Raw genomic sequence first — 22,732 nt, 5'->3', positions numbered from 1 at the left:
CAGACATCATTATCCTAAACAAAACCAATGAAACAAGTTATGAAAAGTAAAAGCCTGGAAAGGTTTGGAAAAGTGAGAGAACAGAAGAAAAATTTAGCATTTCTTTATACATTTTCAGCTGTTGAGGAATCTTTGGCTTTCTTGGAACTAAAGAGAGGTATCTGAAAAAAAATGCAGACAACAAAGAAAATATGCAGGAGTGGGTAATTTAACTCTGATGTTTCTCGTTACATTTTACACTGAAAATATCAGCAACATGCTTTGAAGGAATTTCAGTCTAAAGATGTATTTCATAAAAGCAACACTGGGGCATGGCAGAGGGCGTATCAGAGGTTTGCCACACCATTTGACAAGGTTTCTAACATGAAAATCTGATAGAGTTGTATCCCAGACTAGAATGATACTTAATTGGCAGATGATGGCTTCCAACTAACTTTTTACATTGCTTTGACTTGACATTGATGTTACATACTAAGAATTCAAGGCTCGAAAAAAACAGCTCTTGAGATCAATGCTTCTCTGTTACTATTGTGCAACAAGAGGTTTGAAGTCAATAGCCATTTGATTGGCAAATATTACCCAAGTAATTCAATGTCCCACATGACTATCCAGTACACACATATAATAGAAAGAGATGTTTAAATTCTTTGGAATAGTTATTGACCCAGATTTGTTCAGAATTCTGTATTTCACCTTGTCCAACATCTATTCTAGATCCTGAACTCATGAAGCTTGCACAGGGCTCATAACCCATCACAAGAAATATTACATTTGTCAACATTTACCAAGCTGCCCAAGACACCCACCACTGCTAAAGAGGAAAGGAGAAAGCTGGCACAAAAAAGCAATCTTTCCATGACACCGTCAATTAATTTTTTTAGTATATTTTACTGAATCAAAAAAATGCTTCAACTATCTGAAAGAAAGGGACAGATCATTACAAATGAAGATTTGGAGGAGGGGTTACTTTGTCCCAGGAAATTGTTAATTAAATGGCTGTCCTCCCACACCCAGCAAAAAGCCATCATAAACATTATTACATACTCTAACTAGTGTGAAAGAAATACAGACTGTATTCACGTAGGATCAAAATGGCACTGACAAGTCATTCAGTACTGTGTGAGGGTTTCCACAATTGCAAAACCTGGCCCAAGAATCTGGTGCCTTGCTACAAAATGCAAATAATTTCCTCATGTCCTTGCAGCATCCTACAAACCATTCCCTTACAGAGCAAATGCTTGCCATGTGCCCATTACATTACCAAATGCCAAGAAGTTACACAGAAAGTGGTGTGTTGGTTTTGGTTTTGTATGTCACCTGCCACTTCTCTTGGTGACTGCTTTTTATCTGGGACATTCGCAGCATTAAACAAAACAACCAACCAAACAACAAAACAACTACAAAAAAAACCCCCAAACCCCAAACAAACGAACAAAAAAAACCCCAAGCCCTACGCCCCCCCCCCAGGAAAGCACCAACCCCCCCCCCCAAAAAAAACCCACCCACAAACAAACAAAACCAAAAAACCCCACAACCAAGCAAATTTCTGTCAGCTTTCCCCATTTTACCAACATTGTGCTGAAAGAGGCCCTGCTGTTGAAACCATCTTCCCCAAACCACTGTCACAAGTTTGTGAAATCATCTTCTGCTTCACCCACAGCACCACTGTGGCAGGGCCCTGTCCTTTCCTCCATGGTTTCTTCCTGCAAAGATCCACACAGTGCTTCCAGCTCTGCAGCTACTCGAATCCTACTCCTTTTCTCCATCACTACAAACAGATGAACTCCCTTTTATGTCAGGATTTCCTCCATGCATGAGGTTTCTCCGTTGCCCTTTCTCCCTTTCTTTCCCACCCTTCCTTTGTCAGGCATAATCCTCTATAGCATTTGGCCCTTTCCACTTTCCTTCATCAGCCACGTGCAGAGAACCTGGATGAAATTGGTTTCTTTCCCTTGGGCAAAGTCCTTGGCATACCCAGTCACCCAACCATACTGTCATTAGCTAATGACACCTTATTTCACCCAGGCTGGGAGGAATGTGCTACAGTATTTGCCTGTGAAGGTGGATGCACGTTCACACACAGCCATCCCAAGAAGTGGCACCTGTGGTTGAGGGCTACATAACACCCAGAATCTGCACACTTCCTGTGACACATTGCTGCCATTAGCATCCTAAAGAGCTGTAACCCTTGAGGTGCCTCAGCACCTCTGAAAAACTTGATTGCTGGGATTTGCTTTCGATCAGTAGCTCACAGAGAAGTCAAGGACTGCTTTCACTCTGGGCTGGAACAAATAAATGTATTATACATGTGGGTTTTGGTTTTTTTGTTTTGTTTGTTTGTTTGTTTTTGTTTTAACAGAATTATGTCTTATTCAAATAGACTTCCTTTTAGTTATTTCATGCTCACCACAGGCCAAGTGAAAGCATCTGAGGCATTCTGCTTTCTGATAATTCCTTTGACACATGTTTTATAACTTGTTGCTAAGTATTTAGATATGTAACAGGCTTGTAAGTAATAGTAACTATTTTCAAATGCCAGAGCATTTGGAAGCAAGAAACTGATCCTGTCTATGTACAGTTTCATTGCTACTTCAGACAATACCATTAATAATCATAAAGTTTTACTTTCCTTGTTTACTTATGGAAAAGAGACTTTTTCCAATGGAAAGTCAATGTTCATCATCTGCTTAGTGTTTATCCAAAATCTTTATTAATAAACTAGCCTTCCAATGAGGAGGAAAAAAAACTTTCTGAGACAGCTTTAACCACATTACACCCATGTTAGTACTCTGAATAAATACAATGACAATAATTAAAAAAAAAAAGGGTTTGCAGGATGGGTAGGGAAATTTATTTCAGTGACAGGTATTCCCTATGAACACTTTTGGAATGTGACATTAGACCAAGTATCTGTGAATAGCTGTGAATCCTTTATAACCTAGTGCTGCAACGGCTGTATTTACTTACTAGCACCCTACAGAAATCTTACCCAGCACTTTCTGAAATCCTGAAATTTTAAATTGGTCAAAAAATAGCCTTGCCTGGTTGTTGAGGGGCAAAGCTATTTGAGAGAAAGCTACTGCTGGCCTGCTAACAACATCTGCTACATCTGCTAACAACAACAACACAAACCAATACTGGGGCCTGGGGAGGGGAAATGAAGTGTCAAGAAAACCTGCAAGTAATGTACAACAGTAAATTTTCCTCATCAAGTCATATTAATGATTTCTTTAAATCACATCCAGTAATAACATGGATAGTACCACAACTGTTGCCTTAAATTTGTCAATCAAATGTTGTACCAGCTGAAGTACTACTGTGGCTTTATTTTATTTATATGTAGAGAACAGATGAAATGTAATATAAAGCTCACATCCCTGCTCTAAAATAGAGGTAGTGCCATTAAAAATGTACACATCTCCATTCTGAGCAGACAAGAGCATACAGAAAGTGCATGATCTTACAGGAAAGGTAAACAGCTGGATTTATGTGCTTCCATTAACCAATGACCCACTTGTCAAACATAAGCTGTGGATTTAAAAGAGTGATTACACGAAGCCTCTTATATTAGACAAAAAAAAATCTTTGCTATGAAATCAGACCAAGTCTGAAAATACTTGAGCACAGTCAATATTGTTCTTTTATACAGACACAAGACAAGGACTATTCATTCTTTTTAAAGCATACAATATAATGTAGGCTGTTTTCTGTGGTACTGTTCAGAAGGTGTTTATCCCATGCAGCCTTATCAGGTCATTAGCTGTGAGCCAAATCCAGGCCTCATGTAAGAGGATGAAGCTTTAATAGAAGCCACTGCATAAACCTTAATGTGGGGGCACTTCCAGCTTCTTCCTGTGAGGAACTCATGAAGAAGTAAAACGAGTGGGTGTTTGCCACATGAAAGAGTAACCAGGACATGTACCTGGCCTGCCTGATCACTGGGAGAGGGTTTTTAATGGGGGCTGCAGCTGTGCAAGCTTTGGTGGCAGCTCTCCAGCTGAGGCTCTTAAGTCTGGAGCCAGCTGCCAGCGACTGTCCATGTGTAAGCACCTCCCACCACATGCCTGTTTCATGCCTGTTTCATGTCTGTTTCATGCCTGTTTCTGCACCTGCTCCAGGCTCAGGTAAGAACAAGCAGTGCCAGATGGTAGAGATGATGACAACATTTGGGACTGAATGCAAGCCCTGAGTTAACAGCAGGAGGTGCACTGAGGACAACAAATAACTAGGTCCAAAGACATTGAAAACCCCTGATGTCGTCACCTTGTATTGCAGCTCAACAGCAGCGTGCACAACAGTGGCCTTCCTACACCCTACCTAATGCTAAACAAGTCTCTAAGAAGCTATTATTATAAACAACTTTTTCTACTGCAAGGGCAACATATATAAATGAAACATATTGCTTCCACCTGATCTCACTAGAGCCAGCACACTGCTTTATTGTGACTCAGTATACGGGGTGGTTTTCTGGAAGCTGCAGGTCATGAAGCAGCTTAATTCTTTATGAATCTCAGCAGCCAGCTAATGAAAACCAAAGTTCCCAGTCCCAGTGCCTGCAGAAAAATATTGGAAAATGCTGGTACTTGGGATAAGAAAAAAAACAAACAAACAAGCAATCAAACCCAACCATAACCACAAAACCCAGCAACACCAGAAAAGCTCTCCTTAAAAGTAAGTTCAATATTTGAATTAGCTCTTTTAAGCCTTTCTTCACTGCTGGGCACCCAGCAGGCACAGTGGATTTCTAGGAACCTGTTCACATGGCTGCTGGAGGCCCTGAGCACCACAGCTCAGCATCCCAGCACCCAGTGTGCAGATACAGGCAGCAGCAGCAGCAGCAGAGAGGAGGCCAGGTAAGCCACTGTGCTGGGGCTGTGCATGGGGGCTGTGTTAGTGGGGCAGGGGCTACAGGGGTGGCTCCTGTGAGAAGCTGCTAGAATCTCCACCAGCTCTTAGTCACACCTGCCTCTGGCCAAGGCCAGGCCATCAGCACTGGTGATAATTCTTCAGTGATGAACATATTTAAGATGGGGAAAAGAAACTGCAAAAAAGACCTGCAGCTGAGAGAGGAGTGGGATGTGAGAGGAAGAACAGTGCAGACAGCAAGGTCAGTGAGGAAAGAGAGGGAGGAGGTGAACTGGAGCAGAGATTTCCCTGCAGCCCATGAAGGATCATGGTGGACCTGCCCAGGAAGGGACCACAGGGGAGCAAACATGGTTCTGCAGGACCCCACACCAGGGCAGGTGACTGCCCAAAGCAGGCTGTGACTCAGGGGAAGCCCATGTTTGAGCAGTCTGTTCCTGAAGGACTGCACCTTGTGTGAGACACCCACGCTGGAGTTGTACATGAAGGAGTGCAGCCCAGGGGAAGGACTCAAGAAGGAGAAGTTCATAGACTGTCTCCCATGGGAAGGATCCCACAGTGGAGTAAGGAAAGAGAAGGAGGAGTTCTCCCCCTTAGGAGGAAGGATCAGCAGAAACAACGTGTGATGAACTGACCATGACCCCCATTCCCTGTGCCCCAACAACACTGTGGGTAAAGAAATCTGGAGTTAAATCCTGGAAGAAGGGAAGTGAGGGGAAAGCTGCTTTTACACTCCGGTTTCACATCTCATTATCCTACTCTGTTTTGATCAGTGACAAATTAAATTGTTTTTTTTCCCCAAGTTTTGCCCGTGGCCATACTAGGTGAGGGATTCCTCCCTGTCCTTGTCTTGACCCATGAGCGTTTTCTTATATTTTCTCCTCCACACCTCATGGTGGGGGGAGGAGTGAGCAAATGGTTGTGTGGTGCTTGGTTGTGGGCTTGGCCTAGGCCACGACAGTCATATTCCTCAAAAGCACTTAGTGTTCACCCCTGTTTGCAGCCACCTCTATGCCATCCCAACCTTGTCTTCCCATCTTCCTTTTAGACTCCTCCATTTGCCTTCCTTTCTCCACCTCTCCTTTCTTTGCCTTTCTTTCTCTAGATGAAATCCACAGCTACACACAATTTTGCTGTTAGCAATTCTGGACACTAAATCGATCAACAAATTATCATAGGAAGAAGACCCTCTGCTTTCCTAACAAATCCAACTTGATGGAAGATTCAGGATGATTGTGCAGAACCCAGAGCAGGTTCCATGCACATTTGGAAGATAATAATTTACAAAATCCAGAAACTCCTTTGAAAAATGATGCACTTATTTTTATAGCATCTGGACGCACTACAAATACGTGACATTTCTGACAAGGATTAATATGTTTTTAAGGTTCTTATGAAAGGATTTTTTTTGCTGCTGGAGCAAAACTCAAATCATTTCCTTGAATCAGCCTTTAATAAACATTCCTCATCTTTTAAATGAAGGACAACTGATAAGCAAAACACAGAAGGCAACAAAAATTACTAGAAATAAGGATGTAATTTATATATATATATATATATATGTAAGTGTATATTGTCATGGCTTCAACAGTCACAAAGTAGCAACATTTTGTTACCTCTGAACAGTTGCATTATGTATGAAGTGAAAAAAAAGGCTTCTCTAATGTTTTGAGCACAAAAGGTAGTAGTGGCATGAAACAGTGTCTTTTCCTTATTGCAGTAGAAAACGAGGTTTGTATTTAATAAACCACCCCACCACAAGGCTACGTGTTTTGTAACTGCAAATATATGTCGGTGCTGCTGACAGCTTTTGCGTTGGAAAGGATTTCATTATTAACTCTGAACAAAACCACACGTTATCTTTTTGAAAAGCTAAGTTATGTTCAGCTGGTTTGCTGAGCTCCTGTGGGATAATTTTTGGTATCAGGCACTGAAAAAATAAATATCACCCCAAAGTTCAGAATATTTTCAGACAGCGCCATAAAAGGCTACCCAAGCCACCCAAATCCTAAATTAAGAAGGGAATGGTGAGTGCACAACCATAAACAAACATTCCACTTCTGTTAACTTTGCTCTCTTAGGTTCAGGATTTAGGTTTCCAGTTTTCTTATGTTGGATCAAAACCAGCTGTGTCCTGTGTAGCAGTGACTCCTACACAGATGTCCTCCACTACATTCTGGGGGACCTTATGTTGTTTCCACTGAGTGCAAATGCTTTCAGAGCAATCTGGTCAGCCCAGAAGTTCATCTGTTTTGTACTTCTTGAGAAGGTCTCAAGGTACAAATTGTTCTTAAGAAAGAACAATTAAGAAAGTATGTCCACCACATCTTTGGTGGACATTAAGAGGACCAGTGTGGGGAAACAAGCAGAGGCGAACCAAGGGGGAAACGGAGAGCACTTATCTAGAAGTAGTATTTTATTCAGCACCAGTGCTGGTGCTGGGAGATATGGAGAAAACTGAGAGGAAACACACTAGTCTGCCTGGTTTAAGTAATTATATGCAGCTTCTGCATGAATGACTAGAGAACATTTTTTTTTTTTTTTCTGTGCAAAGAAGAGATAAGCACATACGGGCCTTTTTGCTCAGGTCTCCCTTGAACACCTCATGTATTAGTAGTTTGTCATACACGCATACTTTGTATACATGTGTATATGTATTTTTTAAAATGGATTTACTTTCTTTTCTATCTCAAAATGGCTGAAATATAACAGGTCACAGAACTGCTTTTTAATGCGAGATTATATCGTAAATGTTTTTGTGATAATAAATCAAGCAAGGAATTGTAACTGCCAAAAGCCCAGCGTAAAAGGTGTGAAATTCCTTGAATGTTCCAGCATCCACTCCTCATGTTGCTTAATGCCATGAAAAAGTATGCCCATTTGTCAGCCTCAAAGGCACTGAAACACAACAGGAAGGTTTCCTGAATGGAGACCAATATGTAATGGCAAGTTACATGCAATTGTAATAGCTCAGCTAATTCTCTAGCAATTTAATGAACCTCTGGTATTAGAAGGCTGATATCTAGATCTTTATTTAGATGTGTAATAGGCCATAGGGCTAAGGGCTTTGGAGAGGAAAGGTTACACAGTGAGCAGCAATCCACAGGAAACAGGCTGGAAAGCTCTCTGTTGCTTCAGGGAGAGGGGTACCCATTGCAGGAAATCTGCACATGTCAGATAAGTTTCTATTAGACAGGTAGGATGCCGTCTGCTTTTATAAATGTCCATTTGGTGTCTGCACACTATCTCAACACTCACAGTTTTCTTCAGATTTCCTGTTGTTTCAAAGTACTTGTGACAATGGCAGCATAACCACAGTGGCGAAGGCTTGACTTGAAGCAGTGCCACCTACCCCTTGCAAGAGTACAAAGAGATAGATGAAACCCACCGTGGCATTGCCCCACTGCACTTGCATCTGCAGCACCTTCAGGGGAAGGAGTGTGTCCACAGGATGAGGACATTTCACATTCTCCTAGTTCTTGCTTTCAAGATGTGTCTTGTAGTCTAGAGCTATTGCTTCATTTCTGAGGCATACAAGCCTCTTTCCACTCTAAATTATAGACTGTTCTACTCCTGAGAATCTCTGGATGCACTTGAGCCCTGCATATTTTCTAATTGTTGTGAAAGTGACTCTTCTTTCACAGACTGATGAATATGACCTCTTTGGCTCCTCTTTTAACTCTCCCTTTACCAGTCTCAGTCTTTTCTCCCTACCTGCTTCTGTGCCAGTGAACACAGGCAATTCTAATGCTTCTCATACAATTTACCCTGAATAATTTCTCATGTCTATCACGTATCTGAAGAACACTTTCTGCAAATGTATTTAAGGTTTTCTTCAGGGCATTAAATAGCTTGGAGCAAATCCCTAGCTTCCCTGTTAACCAAGTCTTTAAAATAGATCAGAGAAACCTTTTCGCTTTTAACCACGGAGCACCAACAAAATATCACTGTAACCTGAGACACCACTTGCATTCAAGTTAGCATTTTTACACTCTTAACAGCTTTTTAAGCATTAAGTGCATGCAGTGGTATGTTTTTAAATTAAAGTTCTTCATTTCACAGCCCTAGCATCATTTCAGTGGCATGTTCTCAGCAGTAGCTACGAATAAAGAAAACCCAGTCTGTGTTGCAAACCACTAATACTGCCAAGGAAAAAGACATGTATGGTCTCCAGCACAATGCAGTGAATCTGTTCAATTAGGGGCTTTATTACTGGGTATTTTGCTTTCCATTTTGGCAGCAGTGAAGATTTCGCGTTTAATAGCATGGATGCAGCAGGAATGATACAAGAGGAGCAAGCGATGGCAACCGAGGGAAGCCCAGATCTGTTCCAGGCGCACCCTTTCCGAAGGCTTTCTAAACATTGCCACCTTGTGGGCCTCCTGGTATCCTGGATCTCTCTGCAGGTGACTCCCTGAGAGGATTCCACAGGTGCCAAGCAGGAGGCTGGATGGTTTAAGTTCGCATCCAGCCTGGCTAGGATGCTATTTAAACTCCTACAGTTGGGGATTAAAAAGGGACAGCACCTTACAAATTCTGTCTGACATTAATTACTAACTCTGTACAGTGATGTTTCATGTAGTTTGCTCTTTTTCTACTTAATCTCATTAAGGCAGCACTAACAATATACACTAGTGCTAACACTTAACAAAACAAAACAGCAGCAAGAATAAAATTTCCCAGAGCTCCCAAACAGTGAGAGATTAGATTAATTGTTCACCTTCAGTTTTCTCTTTTTAAAAATTCCTTTCTGCCAGACTTTTCTTATTACTCCAGTCACCAAAAAACAAACAAACAAACAAACAAACAAAAAAAAACCAATTCCAAGAAGTCTGTGGCATCTGCTTCAATTTTACATCAATTCTTGATGACTTGAATATGTTAATTACATAGCCAAAGATGTTGCAAAGCACTATAACTGACTACTGATACCAAGCTTATTTAGCTACTGCCTTGCAAACATCAGACACAAGTTCTCAAGTACTTTCTCAACCACTGGCACTATAACAAAAACATACACACAAACATACTTACTTTGAGCATCCAAACACTTGCCCTGGTTGCTGGCTTGAATTATTCCTTGCAGCAGTTTGGTACTGGAAAGAAAACATGAAAACCTTTAGTTTAACAAGCAAACAGGGGAAAAAAAAGAGAAAAAAAGACTCACTGGTCTTTGTCTGTATCAGTTGGGCAGTGATGCAATAGACATATGCTAAAAATGGAACAAGAGGAGAAGTCCTTCATTACAATACCCTGATTCAGCTGCATTCACAATGGTTCAGTGTCTAACACATCTGCACAACAATCAGATGTCCCTCTGATAAAGTAGCAAATCTACGGGGTCCCTTATGCAGTGCTACATTCAGAGTTTATTCATAATTGCCAGGCACATTGCTGCTGCTTCCTCAGAGCACAGGCAGCCAGTTGTGACCATTGTGTCATGCAACTGGGGCCTTGTTGCACTTGCCTGAACAGCTTTTCAGAGGAAAAAAAAATCTACCATTGAGAAACACATGAACTGATACCCAGGAAAGCCTCTGTTTTTGCCAATACAACTCAAAAACGCTGGGAATCTTTCGAAGCTTTTCACTTAGCAATGAAGTCATGATGCTGCCCACTTGTAGCAGCCACACGAAGGCCTTTTTCCCTTCCGTGTGCCTAGATGTGAGTGCCTTCACTGGCAAGATTTGTCCTTCCATACATTCCCTCAAGTGCTACATTACAGGCTAGAGAAACATGAGCAGGACCAGCCATATATGGATTTCACTTTGTGCCATGAATTACATACTAGGTTTACGTGGCTAAGTTTCTTAATTCGCCTACTCAGTCAGCAGGAAATATCATTCCTAGCAGGTAAATAATGGTTTACAGTCAGACCAGGGCTTTGGTTATTGCTTGTTTTGCATTCCTAGTCAACTAGTTGAGACAGCCCAGCAGGGAGGGGTATTCCAAAGGAATCTATCTCCGCACAACAGCACAAAACTACACCGAACAGGATCCCAGAGGGGCTTGGATTAAGTCAGGCCTGAGGACTGCCAGAAGCCCCCTACAAGTGAATTTATATTCATCATAAACCCTATTTTAATAGGAGGAAAACATAAAGGAATTCTCACTCCAATTCATTATCATCTGGGAAAGGTAAACAGACCTTTAAAAGATGGCTTGTCTGAAGTACTGGATCCTAGCTCCAAGAGCTGTGACTCATCCTGGCAGAGAAGTTAGGAAGGCTGCTAGCAGACTGGAAGGCTACAGCTACCTTAAAGCCAAACCAGAATGGGAATTAGCTATTAAACATGTTATTGTTTCATTTCTTTGAATCTCTCCAAGCCTCTTAAGCTTTGCTTTTCAATGTACTCTCTTTTCCCCCCCCCCTTCACTTGTTTAAAGTGGGAAGCCATTCCAGCACAGCTGACAAACCTCAAGCATCCTATTGGTATGGAAATGGCAAATCCATTATGGTATGTTGGCTTTTGCTCAAATAGACCCTCCTGAATTTAAGCTGGGATCTAACAGCATTAGTCCAGTAACTTGTAAGGATGCCACACTCTGAAGATGATGGTTATAGGAAGTAATCTTGCATCAGAAGGTGCTGAGCAGAATTTCTAACAGGCAACAGCAGGAGAGAGACATGGTGATACCATTAGAAATGTGAGACTTAATCTGCTGATGGAACATTTTCTACACTATGCTTTCTGATGAGAGTGGTATTTATGGCTTATTGAAGGCAGACATAACTATTTCATTGTCTTTAGTGAGCAGACCTCAGTTTGAGAGTGATTAGAGTATCACTACCACACTGAACTTGATTCGCTTCGTCTTAAAACAGAGAAAACCAGAAGTCCTCATAAGAAAAATTCCTAAAACTTGAAAACTGGCAACGAGGCACCTCTTTGGTTTGACCTGTACATAAATCTCAGCAACAGCTCCAGATTTTTTACCTGCATAAACACAATTCCCTGAGCTACAGGGAGCAGTGAGAGAGCTATGGCCGGATGAGATAATTGGCACTGGCTGGCTGGTGTGTGCAGTGATGCTGCCAGGTCTCCACCTGCTCCATAAGCCATGCCAACACCTCAACCTGTACTTCTGGCTTGAGATGTTGGAGCAGCACCCAGGCAAGGGAGTGGTAGGAAACACCAGGTCATTAAGGTGGAATTTAATTTGGGTGGACAAAGGAATGCAGTAGAGGTCCTAGTTAGTGGGTGTGAGGAAAGTAAGAATGGGAAGCTGGAGTCTCCTTTGGAAGGGTGGAGGGATGAAAGTGTGCAATGAAAACAAGGGGGAGGAAAGGATACCATGTTTCCTCCCACTACATGCCAGGCCATGCACAGCTCCCAGCTGCAGAAACTAGTGTCCTATTGCTGCTCTAAAACTAGCAAACACAGTTCACAGAATCACAGAGTTATCATGGTTGGCAAAGACCTTTAAGATCACTGCGAAACTCCCCAACATACACAGGCTGCACTGATTTTAAAATAAGTTTCCATCACCTAAAGAGTCACCTACCAAAACATCTACTCGTAAATACAGAAAGAAGGCCCCAGGGTAAAAAGCAAAAGGATGAAGAACTAGAGGAGCTGGAAAACAGAAAAGACCTTAAAATAGGGGAAAAATATATTTATTTGGCAACAACTTAAAGAATAATCTCAGAAAATCCTGTGTAGTGAAACAGATAAAAAAGGATTGTGCATTTTTTCAGAACAGAAACTTATGATTTGTCCATTGTTTGAAAGTTACACTTAGTTTTGACTTCCTTGTTTTATGGTATTTGTTTCCCTGATGGGGATGGGGGGATTGTGTAGGGTGAAACAAACCAATGCTTATTAAAAAATGTTTTGAGATTAGCTGTCACTAGCAGAACTGAGCAGATTTTACTAACAGTGTGTGACTATTCACATAGTGCATTCAGTTCTCCCCCTCCCACAGTCTGTTCCCACAGCCCTTCATGTCACCCCACTGTGGTGACAAGTGGGAGGCCAAGTCCAGATGGTGGGGAGGGTGTCAGACTGGGTGGCCACTGGCTTCCAGGTAGGCATTCAGAAAGTCCCTCAAGGGCTCTCTCTTCTCATCAGGTGTATCCACAGCCCTGTAGCCTACGCTTGCCACTTTCTCAGCTGCAGCTGAGTTACACAGTCTGCCCCTGTGTGCTGGTGGAGGCCTGGGATGGGTTTGGCAAACTCTTGTAGTTTGAATTTTATGGGATCTTCAGACATCCAGTGGATTCATCAGGACTACTGCTGTCCAGGGCTTATCTGGTCTCAGGAGACTTTCACCTGTCCCCTCTCAATGCATACTGCTCCTCCCTTTGGACTTGTTTTCTGCTGGCTGTTGCTGCCTTCACAAACCTAGTTAGCCATTAAACTCATTCACACAGACTGACACACGAGGGGCTTCTATGAAAATATCCCTTGAAATACTGTAAAACATTCAATTTTGAATGAATAAAAAAGAAAAGGGAAACCCCCCCAACCAAACAAACAAATCCAAGGGCAAGAGGGATGTGAGAAAGCAAGCTGAAAGTAAAGCAACTGAGTGAAAAAAGACAGGACAGCAGTTTATCTGCAAAAAACAAGGTACCACACCACCTAGAAGCACATCAGATAGTTGCATTATGAAGAGTAGTACCCATAGCTGCTTTTTTGAAGGACCAGGGAGAAAAAAATAGGACAGAATGTTACTGAAATGATTTAAATCAAATGCCTTTTAGTACATTATTATGATGTATTTTTAAAACTTCATGTGCAGGAACTGTATTTCCCATGTGTACTGCAAACCCCACCTTCTGCTGCTGTGTTTCAGTGGACTGGATGCTTTCTTCCATACTGCACAGATCTTTTTTTATTTCCCCTACTAATGGCTGGAAATGTGCTGTTGCTTGAAAGCAATTTGTAATATAGGCTGACATGCTATTGCCTCAAATATCCTCAGCACTTACAGAAAATAACTTCAAAACCAACTTATTTTTAGCAAGTGAAAGAATTCAAGCAAACCCATTGTGGCTTCTATCCAGGCATTTACAGAGTGGAGAATAGCTTGACAAATTACAGAAATGAACAAACTCGGAGTGTAAATCAGAAAACAGTGTATATCATTATTTACATATGCTTTCCTGTTGAAAAGATGAACTGAAAGATTAACTTTAAGGCTTCCAGCATCAAAGAAAAAGAACCGCTGTTTTTATAAGCTGCTCATGAATCACACAAAAAAAAAAAAAACAAAAAAACAAAGCCAAACCCCCCCATACACACCACAGTTGGGCAGATTTCTCAACTTACTGTTAACTAACACCCAGCCCTATGCTGTCTCACTGTTCCCAGGTAAGTCCTCTGCACCTACTCAGGGCTGGGCTCCGCAGCACTATATGGAAGGCACAGAGACACTGAGTCACAGCGAAGAAATCAAGTGATAGAGCTGAGTTTAGTACTACCTCCCAACTCCAAAGCTGTTGAGAAACGCCCTAGTTTGACCCGGAGTTCTTCTCAAGGAAGGCAGCCTCAGAAGACAAACGATGCTGTTACTTAGCTCAAGACAAAGATTCCCACCTCTTTTGCTCTTGCCATTTCGAACACTGTTATGTCCCAGCAGCTCTGCTTCTCTGCTCTGGTTTCAGGTCATCTATTGACATGAAAAATGTCCTAGAGACTTCTTTTAAAATTCTGTTCCCTCCCTCTCATTTACAAAGCAACCAATCTTTTTTTGGCCATTTACATACAAAGTAAATCTAAGCATGGCCTGCGTAACAGCTTAGGAGGAAAGAACATGCATCCTTTCTCAGGAAAACTTCTTTTACCCAGCTTGGGAAGCCACTGGATTTTTCTGTTTGTAGAGCAGTAATCCAGGTTCTATAATTTTTGGTGTCCTCTGCCATCCCTCCTCAACCTTATGTAAGCTGGACTTTCCAAGATCCAAGTACCTTGGAGATAATGCTGTGTTTAAAGCTCCAGCCAGCTGCTGTCACACCTATGTAGCTTAGTGCAGCAGCCTACCTGCTCTCCTCCTATTAACTAACTAATGCCTTCCTGCCCAGTAACTCTGAGGTGCAGTAATTATCTTCCAACTTGAAAAGGGTGTAACAGAGCTCATTTTAGTCACTTAATGTGACAGATTTGGCAAACTTTTTTTTTTGTTGTCATAACAAGCAATGCCAAACCAGTATATCAAGCAGCAGGCAACAGATCTAATAGAATGAGCAGATGAGAATATGTTTTTATCATTCTTTGTATTTAGAAGCAGGCTGCCACATTGCACTTGGCTCCATTTCAACTAAAAAAAGTTTAACTTTGCTCCTTTTGGAAAAAACAATCTTCCTTCAATTATTTCAGGCACTCTTTTGTTTAAACTTTAGTTCAGAGTCACTGATGCCTGCATTTCAGCTTCTATCACACCAACTGGAAGTCTGTTCTACTTGTATTGTCAGTGCCTACATCTGTTGCCTTCTACATCTAATGCAATGACCAGTTCTGTTGAGCACCTGTCTGTGGTTTGCACATTTGACTGCAATTTATAATTGATGCACTTGTGTAGATATTTATTTATTTATTTTGCATTTTGATGTGGTTTTCTGGGAGTTATTATACCACCTTACAGAATTCCTTTGGCTTAAGAATAACTAGAGTTGATCAGGTTTCTGCATTGTTTCATATTCTAGAATCTCTTAACATATTTATTTTTAAACATAAAGTTATGGTGCAGTGATGCATATGCTTAATAGTGAGGCAAGAAAAGCCAATACTGACTAAAGTTTCACATGAAAAATTTTGCAATAATATTGCTTTACAGCATTCCAGCCTTAACTATTTGCTCCTTATTTACATCTCTGAGCTGCCCTTGGTTTTGCTAGAAAAACTGAATCCAACCCACCACGAAGCAGACACAGAAAAAGGATCTAATTTCAAATCTAGTTTTTAATTTTTTTTTTTTAATATTAAGAAAATAAATAAATAAACCTGGGGCAGCTCCCTGTTTCAGTACATAGCATGGCCCTGTTACCTGTTGGGTTGGCACAACTGGGAGCTCTGGAACTCTCTGTCTGGTATTCCTGACTGGAACAGGGAACAACTCAACTGAGTGGGCTGGAATATTAAACTTTAAAGGCAGACAAGAGCTCCTCAGATACGGTCTACAGAGTAGTGGGTACACAGAGCTATGGCAGAACACACATCATTTTTTCTTGTTCCATATAGGTGTAAGAGACATGTGGAAGACAGAGAGCAGCAACTGCTTCAGTCCAGGTTCAACCCATCACCAGTGTCCAGTATATTTATCATTTCCTGTACCAAACTTTAGGCTTCATTTTGTAGCTGAATATTTGCAGGTTAATCAGCAACTAATAATTAAAAAGAAGGTTCAAGGAAAAAAAAAAATTAAAGTATACACTCAGAAGTGAAAAAAATGAAAACTTGTGTCTGTGCTCTGACCTGAGACATGTTTTCTGAAGTCCCTTAAGAAAGTAAAACCTGAAGTTTAACAGGAAAAGTCCCAGTGGCATAATAATATATTGAATTACCCAAGCTGACATCCTTTGAAAACAAGCCTGCTGAACAAGCATGGTAGGAAGTGCCCAAAGGTAACTTCCATAGAAGAGTTACACAGGCAGCTGGAGCAAACTGCAGGACTCTCAGAACTGCTTCAGGGATGTAAAATGTACCAGCTTTGGGACCAGCAAGGTACTCAGAAAAATGAGTTTGTTTAAGAGCTTTAAAAGACAGATGTTTAAGCTCGAGATTTAACTTATATTTAGATGGCCACCCTTCAATGTAAACTTTATACTTCAAGATATGCCTGAGAAAAATGCAGGTAGCTCAGTATGGGTACCTTAGACTGGATGAGCTGAATCCCCCTCTATGGTGAGATTAGTATTTAAAATCTCTCTTTTAGAGTGAGTGAAGAAAATTATTTGTACATGACAATGTTCAGCAAAAAGCAGTGAGGGGGCCACACAGAGGGTGATAAATGCTCCTACCAATCCTCTAATACACTGCCCTGCTCTGAGCACACAGCCATGCCTGCAGGTTGTCTAGCTTACAGACTGGTAGTCTTTGCAAAGCTACAGAATTCAGTAGCTTTCTTTAAAACTGAAAAGTAAACTCTAAAACAGTGCAACATTCATTGTTTGTATCTGTTTCAGATCAGCAAAGAGGCGAGGACAGACCTGGAAAACAAGTATGCAAATCCTTGCCCCTGGGAAGGAATGACCTTGCTGGGTGCCAGCTGGCTGGAGAGCAGGTTCAGAAAATAAAAATACAACAAACTGGGAGTCTTGGTGGACAACAGATTGAAAAAGGCTCAACATTATTTTCTTGTAGCAGAGAAAAACAGCCCTACACTGGGCAGGGTTCACAAATCCAGGGAAGTGATTATTCCCCTTATTCAGGTCTTGCAGAAGTGGAGCACCTCTGTAGTGGGGAGCCACAAACCAGTGACAGACATACTGGAGCCCTGTCTACTATACCAAGAGGGTTAAGAAGCTGGAGCACACGATGCAGAAGAGGCTGAAAGCATTGGGTTTGTCTAGCCTGAAGAGAAGAAGGCTTAGGATGTTGGGGGATGTCTCATTACAGCCCACAGTTACCTAAGGGGAGGATATAGAGAAGATGGAGCCAGGATCTTCCCAAAGGCAGACACCAACATTTCAAGTGGCAACAGGCAAGTTTCAACAGGGCAAATCCTGATTACATGTTAGGGAAAATGTTTTCATCGTGAAGGTGGCTGAACATTGAGTCCAGAGACTGAGGAGTCTGAATGTTTTTGAGACATTCAGGGCTCTAAAAGTTCATAAGCAACCTCATCTGTTTGGGATGGCTCTGAACAGGGTTGGACAAGATGATGTCTTTCAGCCTGCATCACCCAATGATTCCATGTAAAAATATTAAAATTACAGCTTGCTTGTTGCCTGCTTTCCTTATCCAGGAAAGAGAACTCTAGCTAGGGTACTGGACTGCCACTCCAGATACCTCAGCCCTTCTAACAGTTTTGCCATGTCTTTCTCTGTCTCAAGTTTCTGAACAGGAAAACAGAATTAACTCAAGGACATAAAGATAGATTCCAGTATCTGTGATGAAGGTACATCAAGTGGCAGAAATCTTGAATTGTGATTTTTATTTCGGTCCTACAGAACATAAATGTAAAATACATAAGTATATCTGTAATACATAATATCTAAATATATAAAGCTTTAAATGTCTTGCTCTTATAAGCACTGGTAAAGCAGTTAGAGATTTCTCGGGCTCCTCTGTTCTGTGAACAGAATGCATTACTTGCAGTCTATTACAGGTGTACAGACCTCTGGAGGCTGTAAGGCTGTAGTTTGTGGAATTGTCCTGTGAACCTCTGATTAAATAAGGTGCTCACATGACAGATGAAGATACATTGAAGGGTGTAGCATCACCTCATTTGTAATGCGCAGCTCACCACATGTATTCTGAGTCATAAACCAAAAGCCAAAAAAAGTTTGAGGGTTTTCCTCTCTCATTTTCACCTCATCAATCCCAACTATCCTGTTTTCCTGGGTGGCATGTAAGAGTCACTTGTTCATAGATCCACAGTGCGACAGTCATCCCTGGGTGCCAGTCTCAGCTGAAAAGATGATGTTAATCTTTTACAGCACTCAGTCAGTGAAGGAAAGTGCTTAGGGTGTCCCAGCAATGTAATCACAGTCCAGTGGTCATGAAACTCTCTGGAGGAACATGTTTTAAGCCTTCTCCAAGCTGCCAGGGGGAAGAATCCCTTTAATATCTCATGCTCTGAGGCAGCTCTTCAATCATCCTCATCTATAAGGTGGAGGAATGACACATCATCCCTTCACACTCTTCTGAACATATTTTGACCAAAAGCAGTCAGGAATTGATGTGGTGGCACAGGTAACATGAGCTGGATCTGGTGATAAAATCCCTTTGGGGAGTGGGCAGAGAAATGCAATGTGGTATTTGTTCATGTCTCAAAAGAGGGAGTGCTGATTTGCCTGCCCTACCCAGGTGGCAGTAGCTCTGATTGCTAAGAGAAGCAGAACTTCACTGACAAAGATAATAGCTACCTGTATGCTCAGTAAGGATCAGAAGCCTGCACTGGTAAAAGGTCTCTTTTGCAACTGGGGGCAATCTTCCATCCTGGCTGCTAAGTCAGAAAGCTAAAATTCACCGAAGCTTGAGGACACTTGCATTGCAGTAAAGACCCCACACACATAGTAATTAAAAGAGCTAAAAGTGAAAAACCTGTGTATTTGACACAAAGGGAGCACAGAGCCAACTGAGATTTTTGGATGCTGGGTGTTTATAGAGCTGGAAACTAGAAAGAAGTCTCTATACAAGGGAAATGAAGGGTGTCATTGAGAGGTTCTTCAGAGCAGAACTGTATTTCAAAGCTGCATAAATACTTTCACTCTTTCAGTTACAATAACATCACCACCTGATCACAGCCTGTGAGCTTCAAGTTGAAGGAAAACATTCCAGTCTTGAAGATAAGAGTGACAGCTTGTTATCTCATTTAGGTACTGTATGATACTACACAACTGAAGTAAGTCATATGGGAGGGGGTTCAAAAGGTTGGCTGTCAGACTTTAACCCCTCAAGGTAACATTTCTTTGTTCTGAAAGGATAGTTTGTGTTTGAAATTCACCAAATCTGAAGCTTCTGGGAAGCATTTTTGAGCTGCAGTATTTCCTTCAAGAGGCTGCAGTGCAAATATCATAGGAATCATTGGGTTTTTTTAATCCTGTTCTACAGACAAGAGCCACAGAACTCAGTGGACAAGTCCACTAACCTGAAGGCTCCTGCATCACTTCTGCTTATTAGAAAAATGTTCATTGGGAAGTTTCCAAATTATACTGATTTGAATTTAAACTTCCCTAAAATTTTGCTCCTTAACATTTTTCCTTCAGCACGCTGCCTGTAAATACTGATTTGGAGGAACACTATACTAATTCTGGTAGTATATACACTTCACCTGTAGATACTTTTCTTTGACTTTCCCAGACACTTATGTTTTCTGTTTGTTGTCCAAACTAAGCAAGAAAAGTTACTACTTAATTGGAGAAATAGATACTATGGATTGATTTGTCATTTGCATGCACACTATTTATCTTACAGTTGACTGAACTTCTACACTGGCTAATTTTTCATAACTAGAAGGCAAAGCTCATTAGCTTATATTGAGAAGCAAAACTCTGGCAGTCTTAGTGTTTAGTTGTTTTTTGGCTTTGTTTCCCTCTTTCATAAACCTGTCTGTACACAAAACTTTGTGCAGGAGAATCAGTCTTACTATTTTTCCCCTCAAGCACATAGAATCTGCCCTAGACAACTTAGCCCCTGGAAACATTGCTAGATAAGCTTTCTACAGACTGTGGCACTCTGTAGTGGCAGCCTCCTGGTAGCTGTTTTTCTTTGGAGTGACCAGAATGTCCTTCAGGTGAGCCTGAAAGAGTTCTTGTCACACCTCATGTCTTGGATAAACTCACTTTAGTCTCTTTGCACCCAGGTCTCCTGAGATATTTTTGTGCACAGCTGCCTTAACAAACCATGCAAGATATAAAATATACGTACAAAAGGTGAACATGCGTTTTGGGGTTCTAACTAAAACTTCTGCAAATGAAATCCTCATTTCCCAAGCATGCACTCATTTAACAAAGCCCTTTTCAGCAAGATTAGTCAGCTATTGGAAGTCCCTGTAACAAGAAACGACCAAACTCAACATGCCCAAGGTGAATCAAGGTAGCAGTGAGGAGCTGGATGGTGTCCGAAGCTGAAGCATCCAACATCAGCTGAAAGCAGGTCTCTCCCTCTCACAAGCAAATGAATGGTTTGTATGCTCATGGTAGAAGTCCAATTTTTATCCCTTTTTGGTAGTCGGCTTGCTTGTTAACTCACATAGCAAAAATGCAAGATTCAACCTACGCTTTCCCATAAGATTGATTTCCCTGCGGGGCCTGTCTCAGACTCTGCTGTGACTCTCTTACGCCCTTCCATTCCTGGTCAAAACATGCCACACCTTCCACATGAGTCAACAGAGCAGGGCAGCATCTCCTGCAGCAAGCTGAGAGGCAGCCGAGAGGAGGGCCCTGCTATGGTTCTGCCAACACAGACCTTCTCTTCAGAGTTGGGTGGGATGCTTGGAGAAAAGCAGTCCCGGTCAAAAATATTATTAGGGGATTGTAACAAGCTGCACTTGAGCTTAAATTAACCAGATCAGGCAAGGTCACTCCTGGTGAAATATTCACAGGGATATATTCTAATTCACCCAGATATTTAGTTAGCATACACAAGACAGCTGGAAGTCTTTGCAAAGCTCTCAAATGACACTGTTTGGCAGCTTATCAAACTAAATGCCTTTCGCCTGTCGAGAGCACGAGCACATTATTTTACTTCAGCGTTATTCTATTCTCCCTCAGTGCAATGTGTTGCTTTTGAGAAAGTGCTCTATCCCACAGAAGACTGTCAGGGTTCAGCTTTCATACTTCTTTTTGATGACAAATTGATGTTGAAGTTTAATCCCCAGACCATGAAAATGACCAAGATAACATATTTTGACATACAAGAATAATACAACTGAAGCCGTCTCTACTTTATCCAAGTGCCACAAAGTTACACTGGGAACTGCACTATTTTTTAATCTCAGGAATATTTCTGCTTTCATTAGTCCATACAGGTGCTTACAACTTTATTGTTTGAAATGGTGTGCTCTTTCCTCTGCTATTTCATGCAGGAAAACAGGATGTGCAAACAGTGTAACAGTTTTATGACACTAAGAACTCAATAAATTTGGACACACAAGGTCCTGCTTCTTTTACTGTTTATTTGTTAATCTGGGATCAAGTCATACATTTTATCAGCCCACATCCCAGAAAAGGTGGGCCTGTCTATGCTTGATATCAAAGGAAGGTGTCTGGTAGCACAGTAACAAGATCCAGCTCAAAGAGAGTGTTTATGTTCACACGCACACAGAGCTATTTGTCTGTCTGTTGTGGGGCTTGGCTTTGGGGGTGAACTAAAACCATGGGGTGAGCTGGGAGTGAAGCCCCTCCAAGCCCAGCAAGAAGTGAGAAGAGACTGTCTAGGAGAAAGCACTGAATTTCTTCAACTTCAGAAGCCAAAAAATTTGAGAACTAGAAAAGATAGGAGGGAAGGACCCTACAGCACAGGATATGTTGTGTATGAAAGGTATGTACTGCTAAAGAGCATAAATCTCACCTACCAGATCTCCTCTTGGTAGGTGCTTTTCTTCTAAAACATACTTTTGTGTTGCAATAAAATAATCTTTGTGGGCTGGAAGCTTCTAACACCTCACTTATGCAAGTATAATAGAGTGGGCTGTTCCCCCATAGGGTTCAGGCCAGCTACAGGCCCCACTTTTCAAGCTCACAGGTTCCCATCAATTCTAAACAGGCTCATCAACTGCTTCCAGGATCAGCCTGTATGCTTAGGGCTATGAGAAAGGCAGAAATACCATTCAGTTTTACCTTAGATGGCACTCTGAGCAAAACTTTTCCTGCAATTTCAAATTTTAGAAGTGAGCTATCAAATGTCAACAGGTCATCATGAAAAAAAAACCCAAAACCAAACAATACAGACAGATAAACACCATGCTGCATAGTGAGACATACACAGGAAAGAACTCAGAGGCTCTATACCCTGTACCACCAGTCTTAGTGGATTTAAATGGATGCATTGAGGCTGGTGAATAACACACACATTTTGTGTCTTATTGTGCACCACTGAATTCAATAAAACCTGAAACAAAATCTTCATGGCCAAAAAGCAGAAAGCAGAATTTCTTGCAGTTGCACACAGTGAGTGCTGTGACAAAGCAGCATCAGCTCCTCTGTGCCACATTGTTTTAATGAACAGAAACTGTACCAGTAGCTATGTGTTCCTTTCAG

At 41.5% G+C, this 22,732-nt stretch overlaps 1 protein-coding gene across 2 annotated transcripts in view; it reads right to left on the bottom strand.

Annotated features, from left to right (window-relative positions):
• MAPRE2 (microtubule associated protein RP/EB family member 2) overlaps positions 1 to 22,732 on the bottom strand; it is a 103,892-nt gene that overhangs the window by 67,723 nt on the left and 13,437 nt on the right. For both annotated transcript variants that reach the window (XM_071737500.1, XM_071737497.1), the window contains exon 2: positions 9,898 to 9,959. Coding sequence is in view for 1 of the 2 variants with exons in the window: in XM_071737497.1 (XP_071593598.1) it covers positions 9,898 to 9,959 (62 nt within the window). In the remaining variant the exon portion in view is untranslated. The remainder of the gene's footprint in view (positions 1 to 9,897; positions 9,960 to 22,732) is intronic.

The sequence above is a fragment of the Heliangelus exortis genome, chromosome 2, assembly GCF_036169615.1.
Source record: "Heliangelus exortis chromosome 2, bHelExo1.hap1, whole genome shotgun sequence".
NCBI classification, from domain to species: domain Eukaryota; kingdom Metazoa; phylum Chordata; class Aves; order Apodiformes; family Trochilidae; genus Heliangelus; species Heliangelus exortis.
The sequence above is the reverse complement of the archived record's forward strand: the minus strand, read 5'-3'. Positions and strand labels throughout refer to the sequence as shown.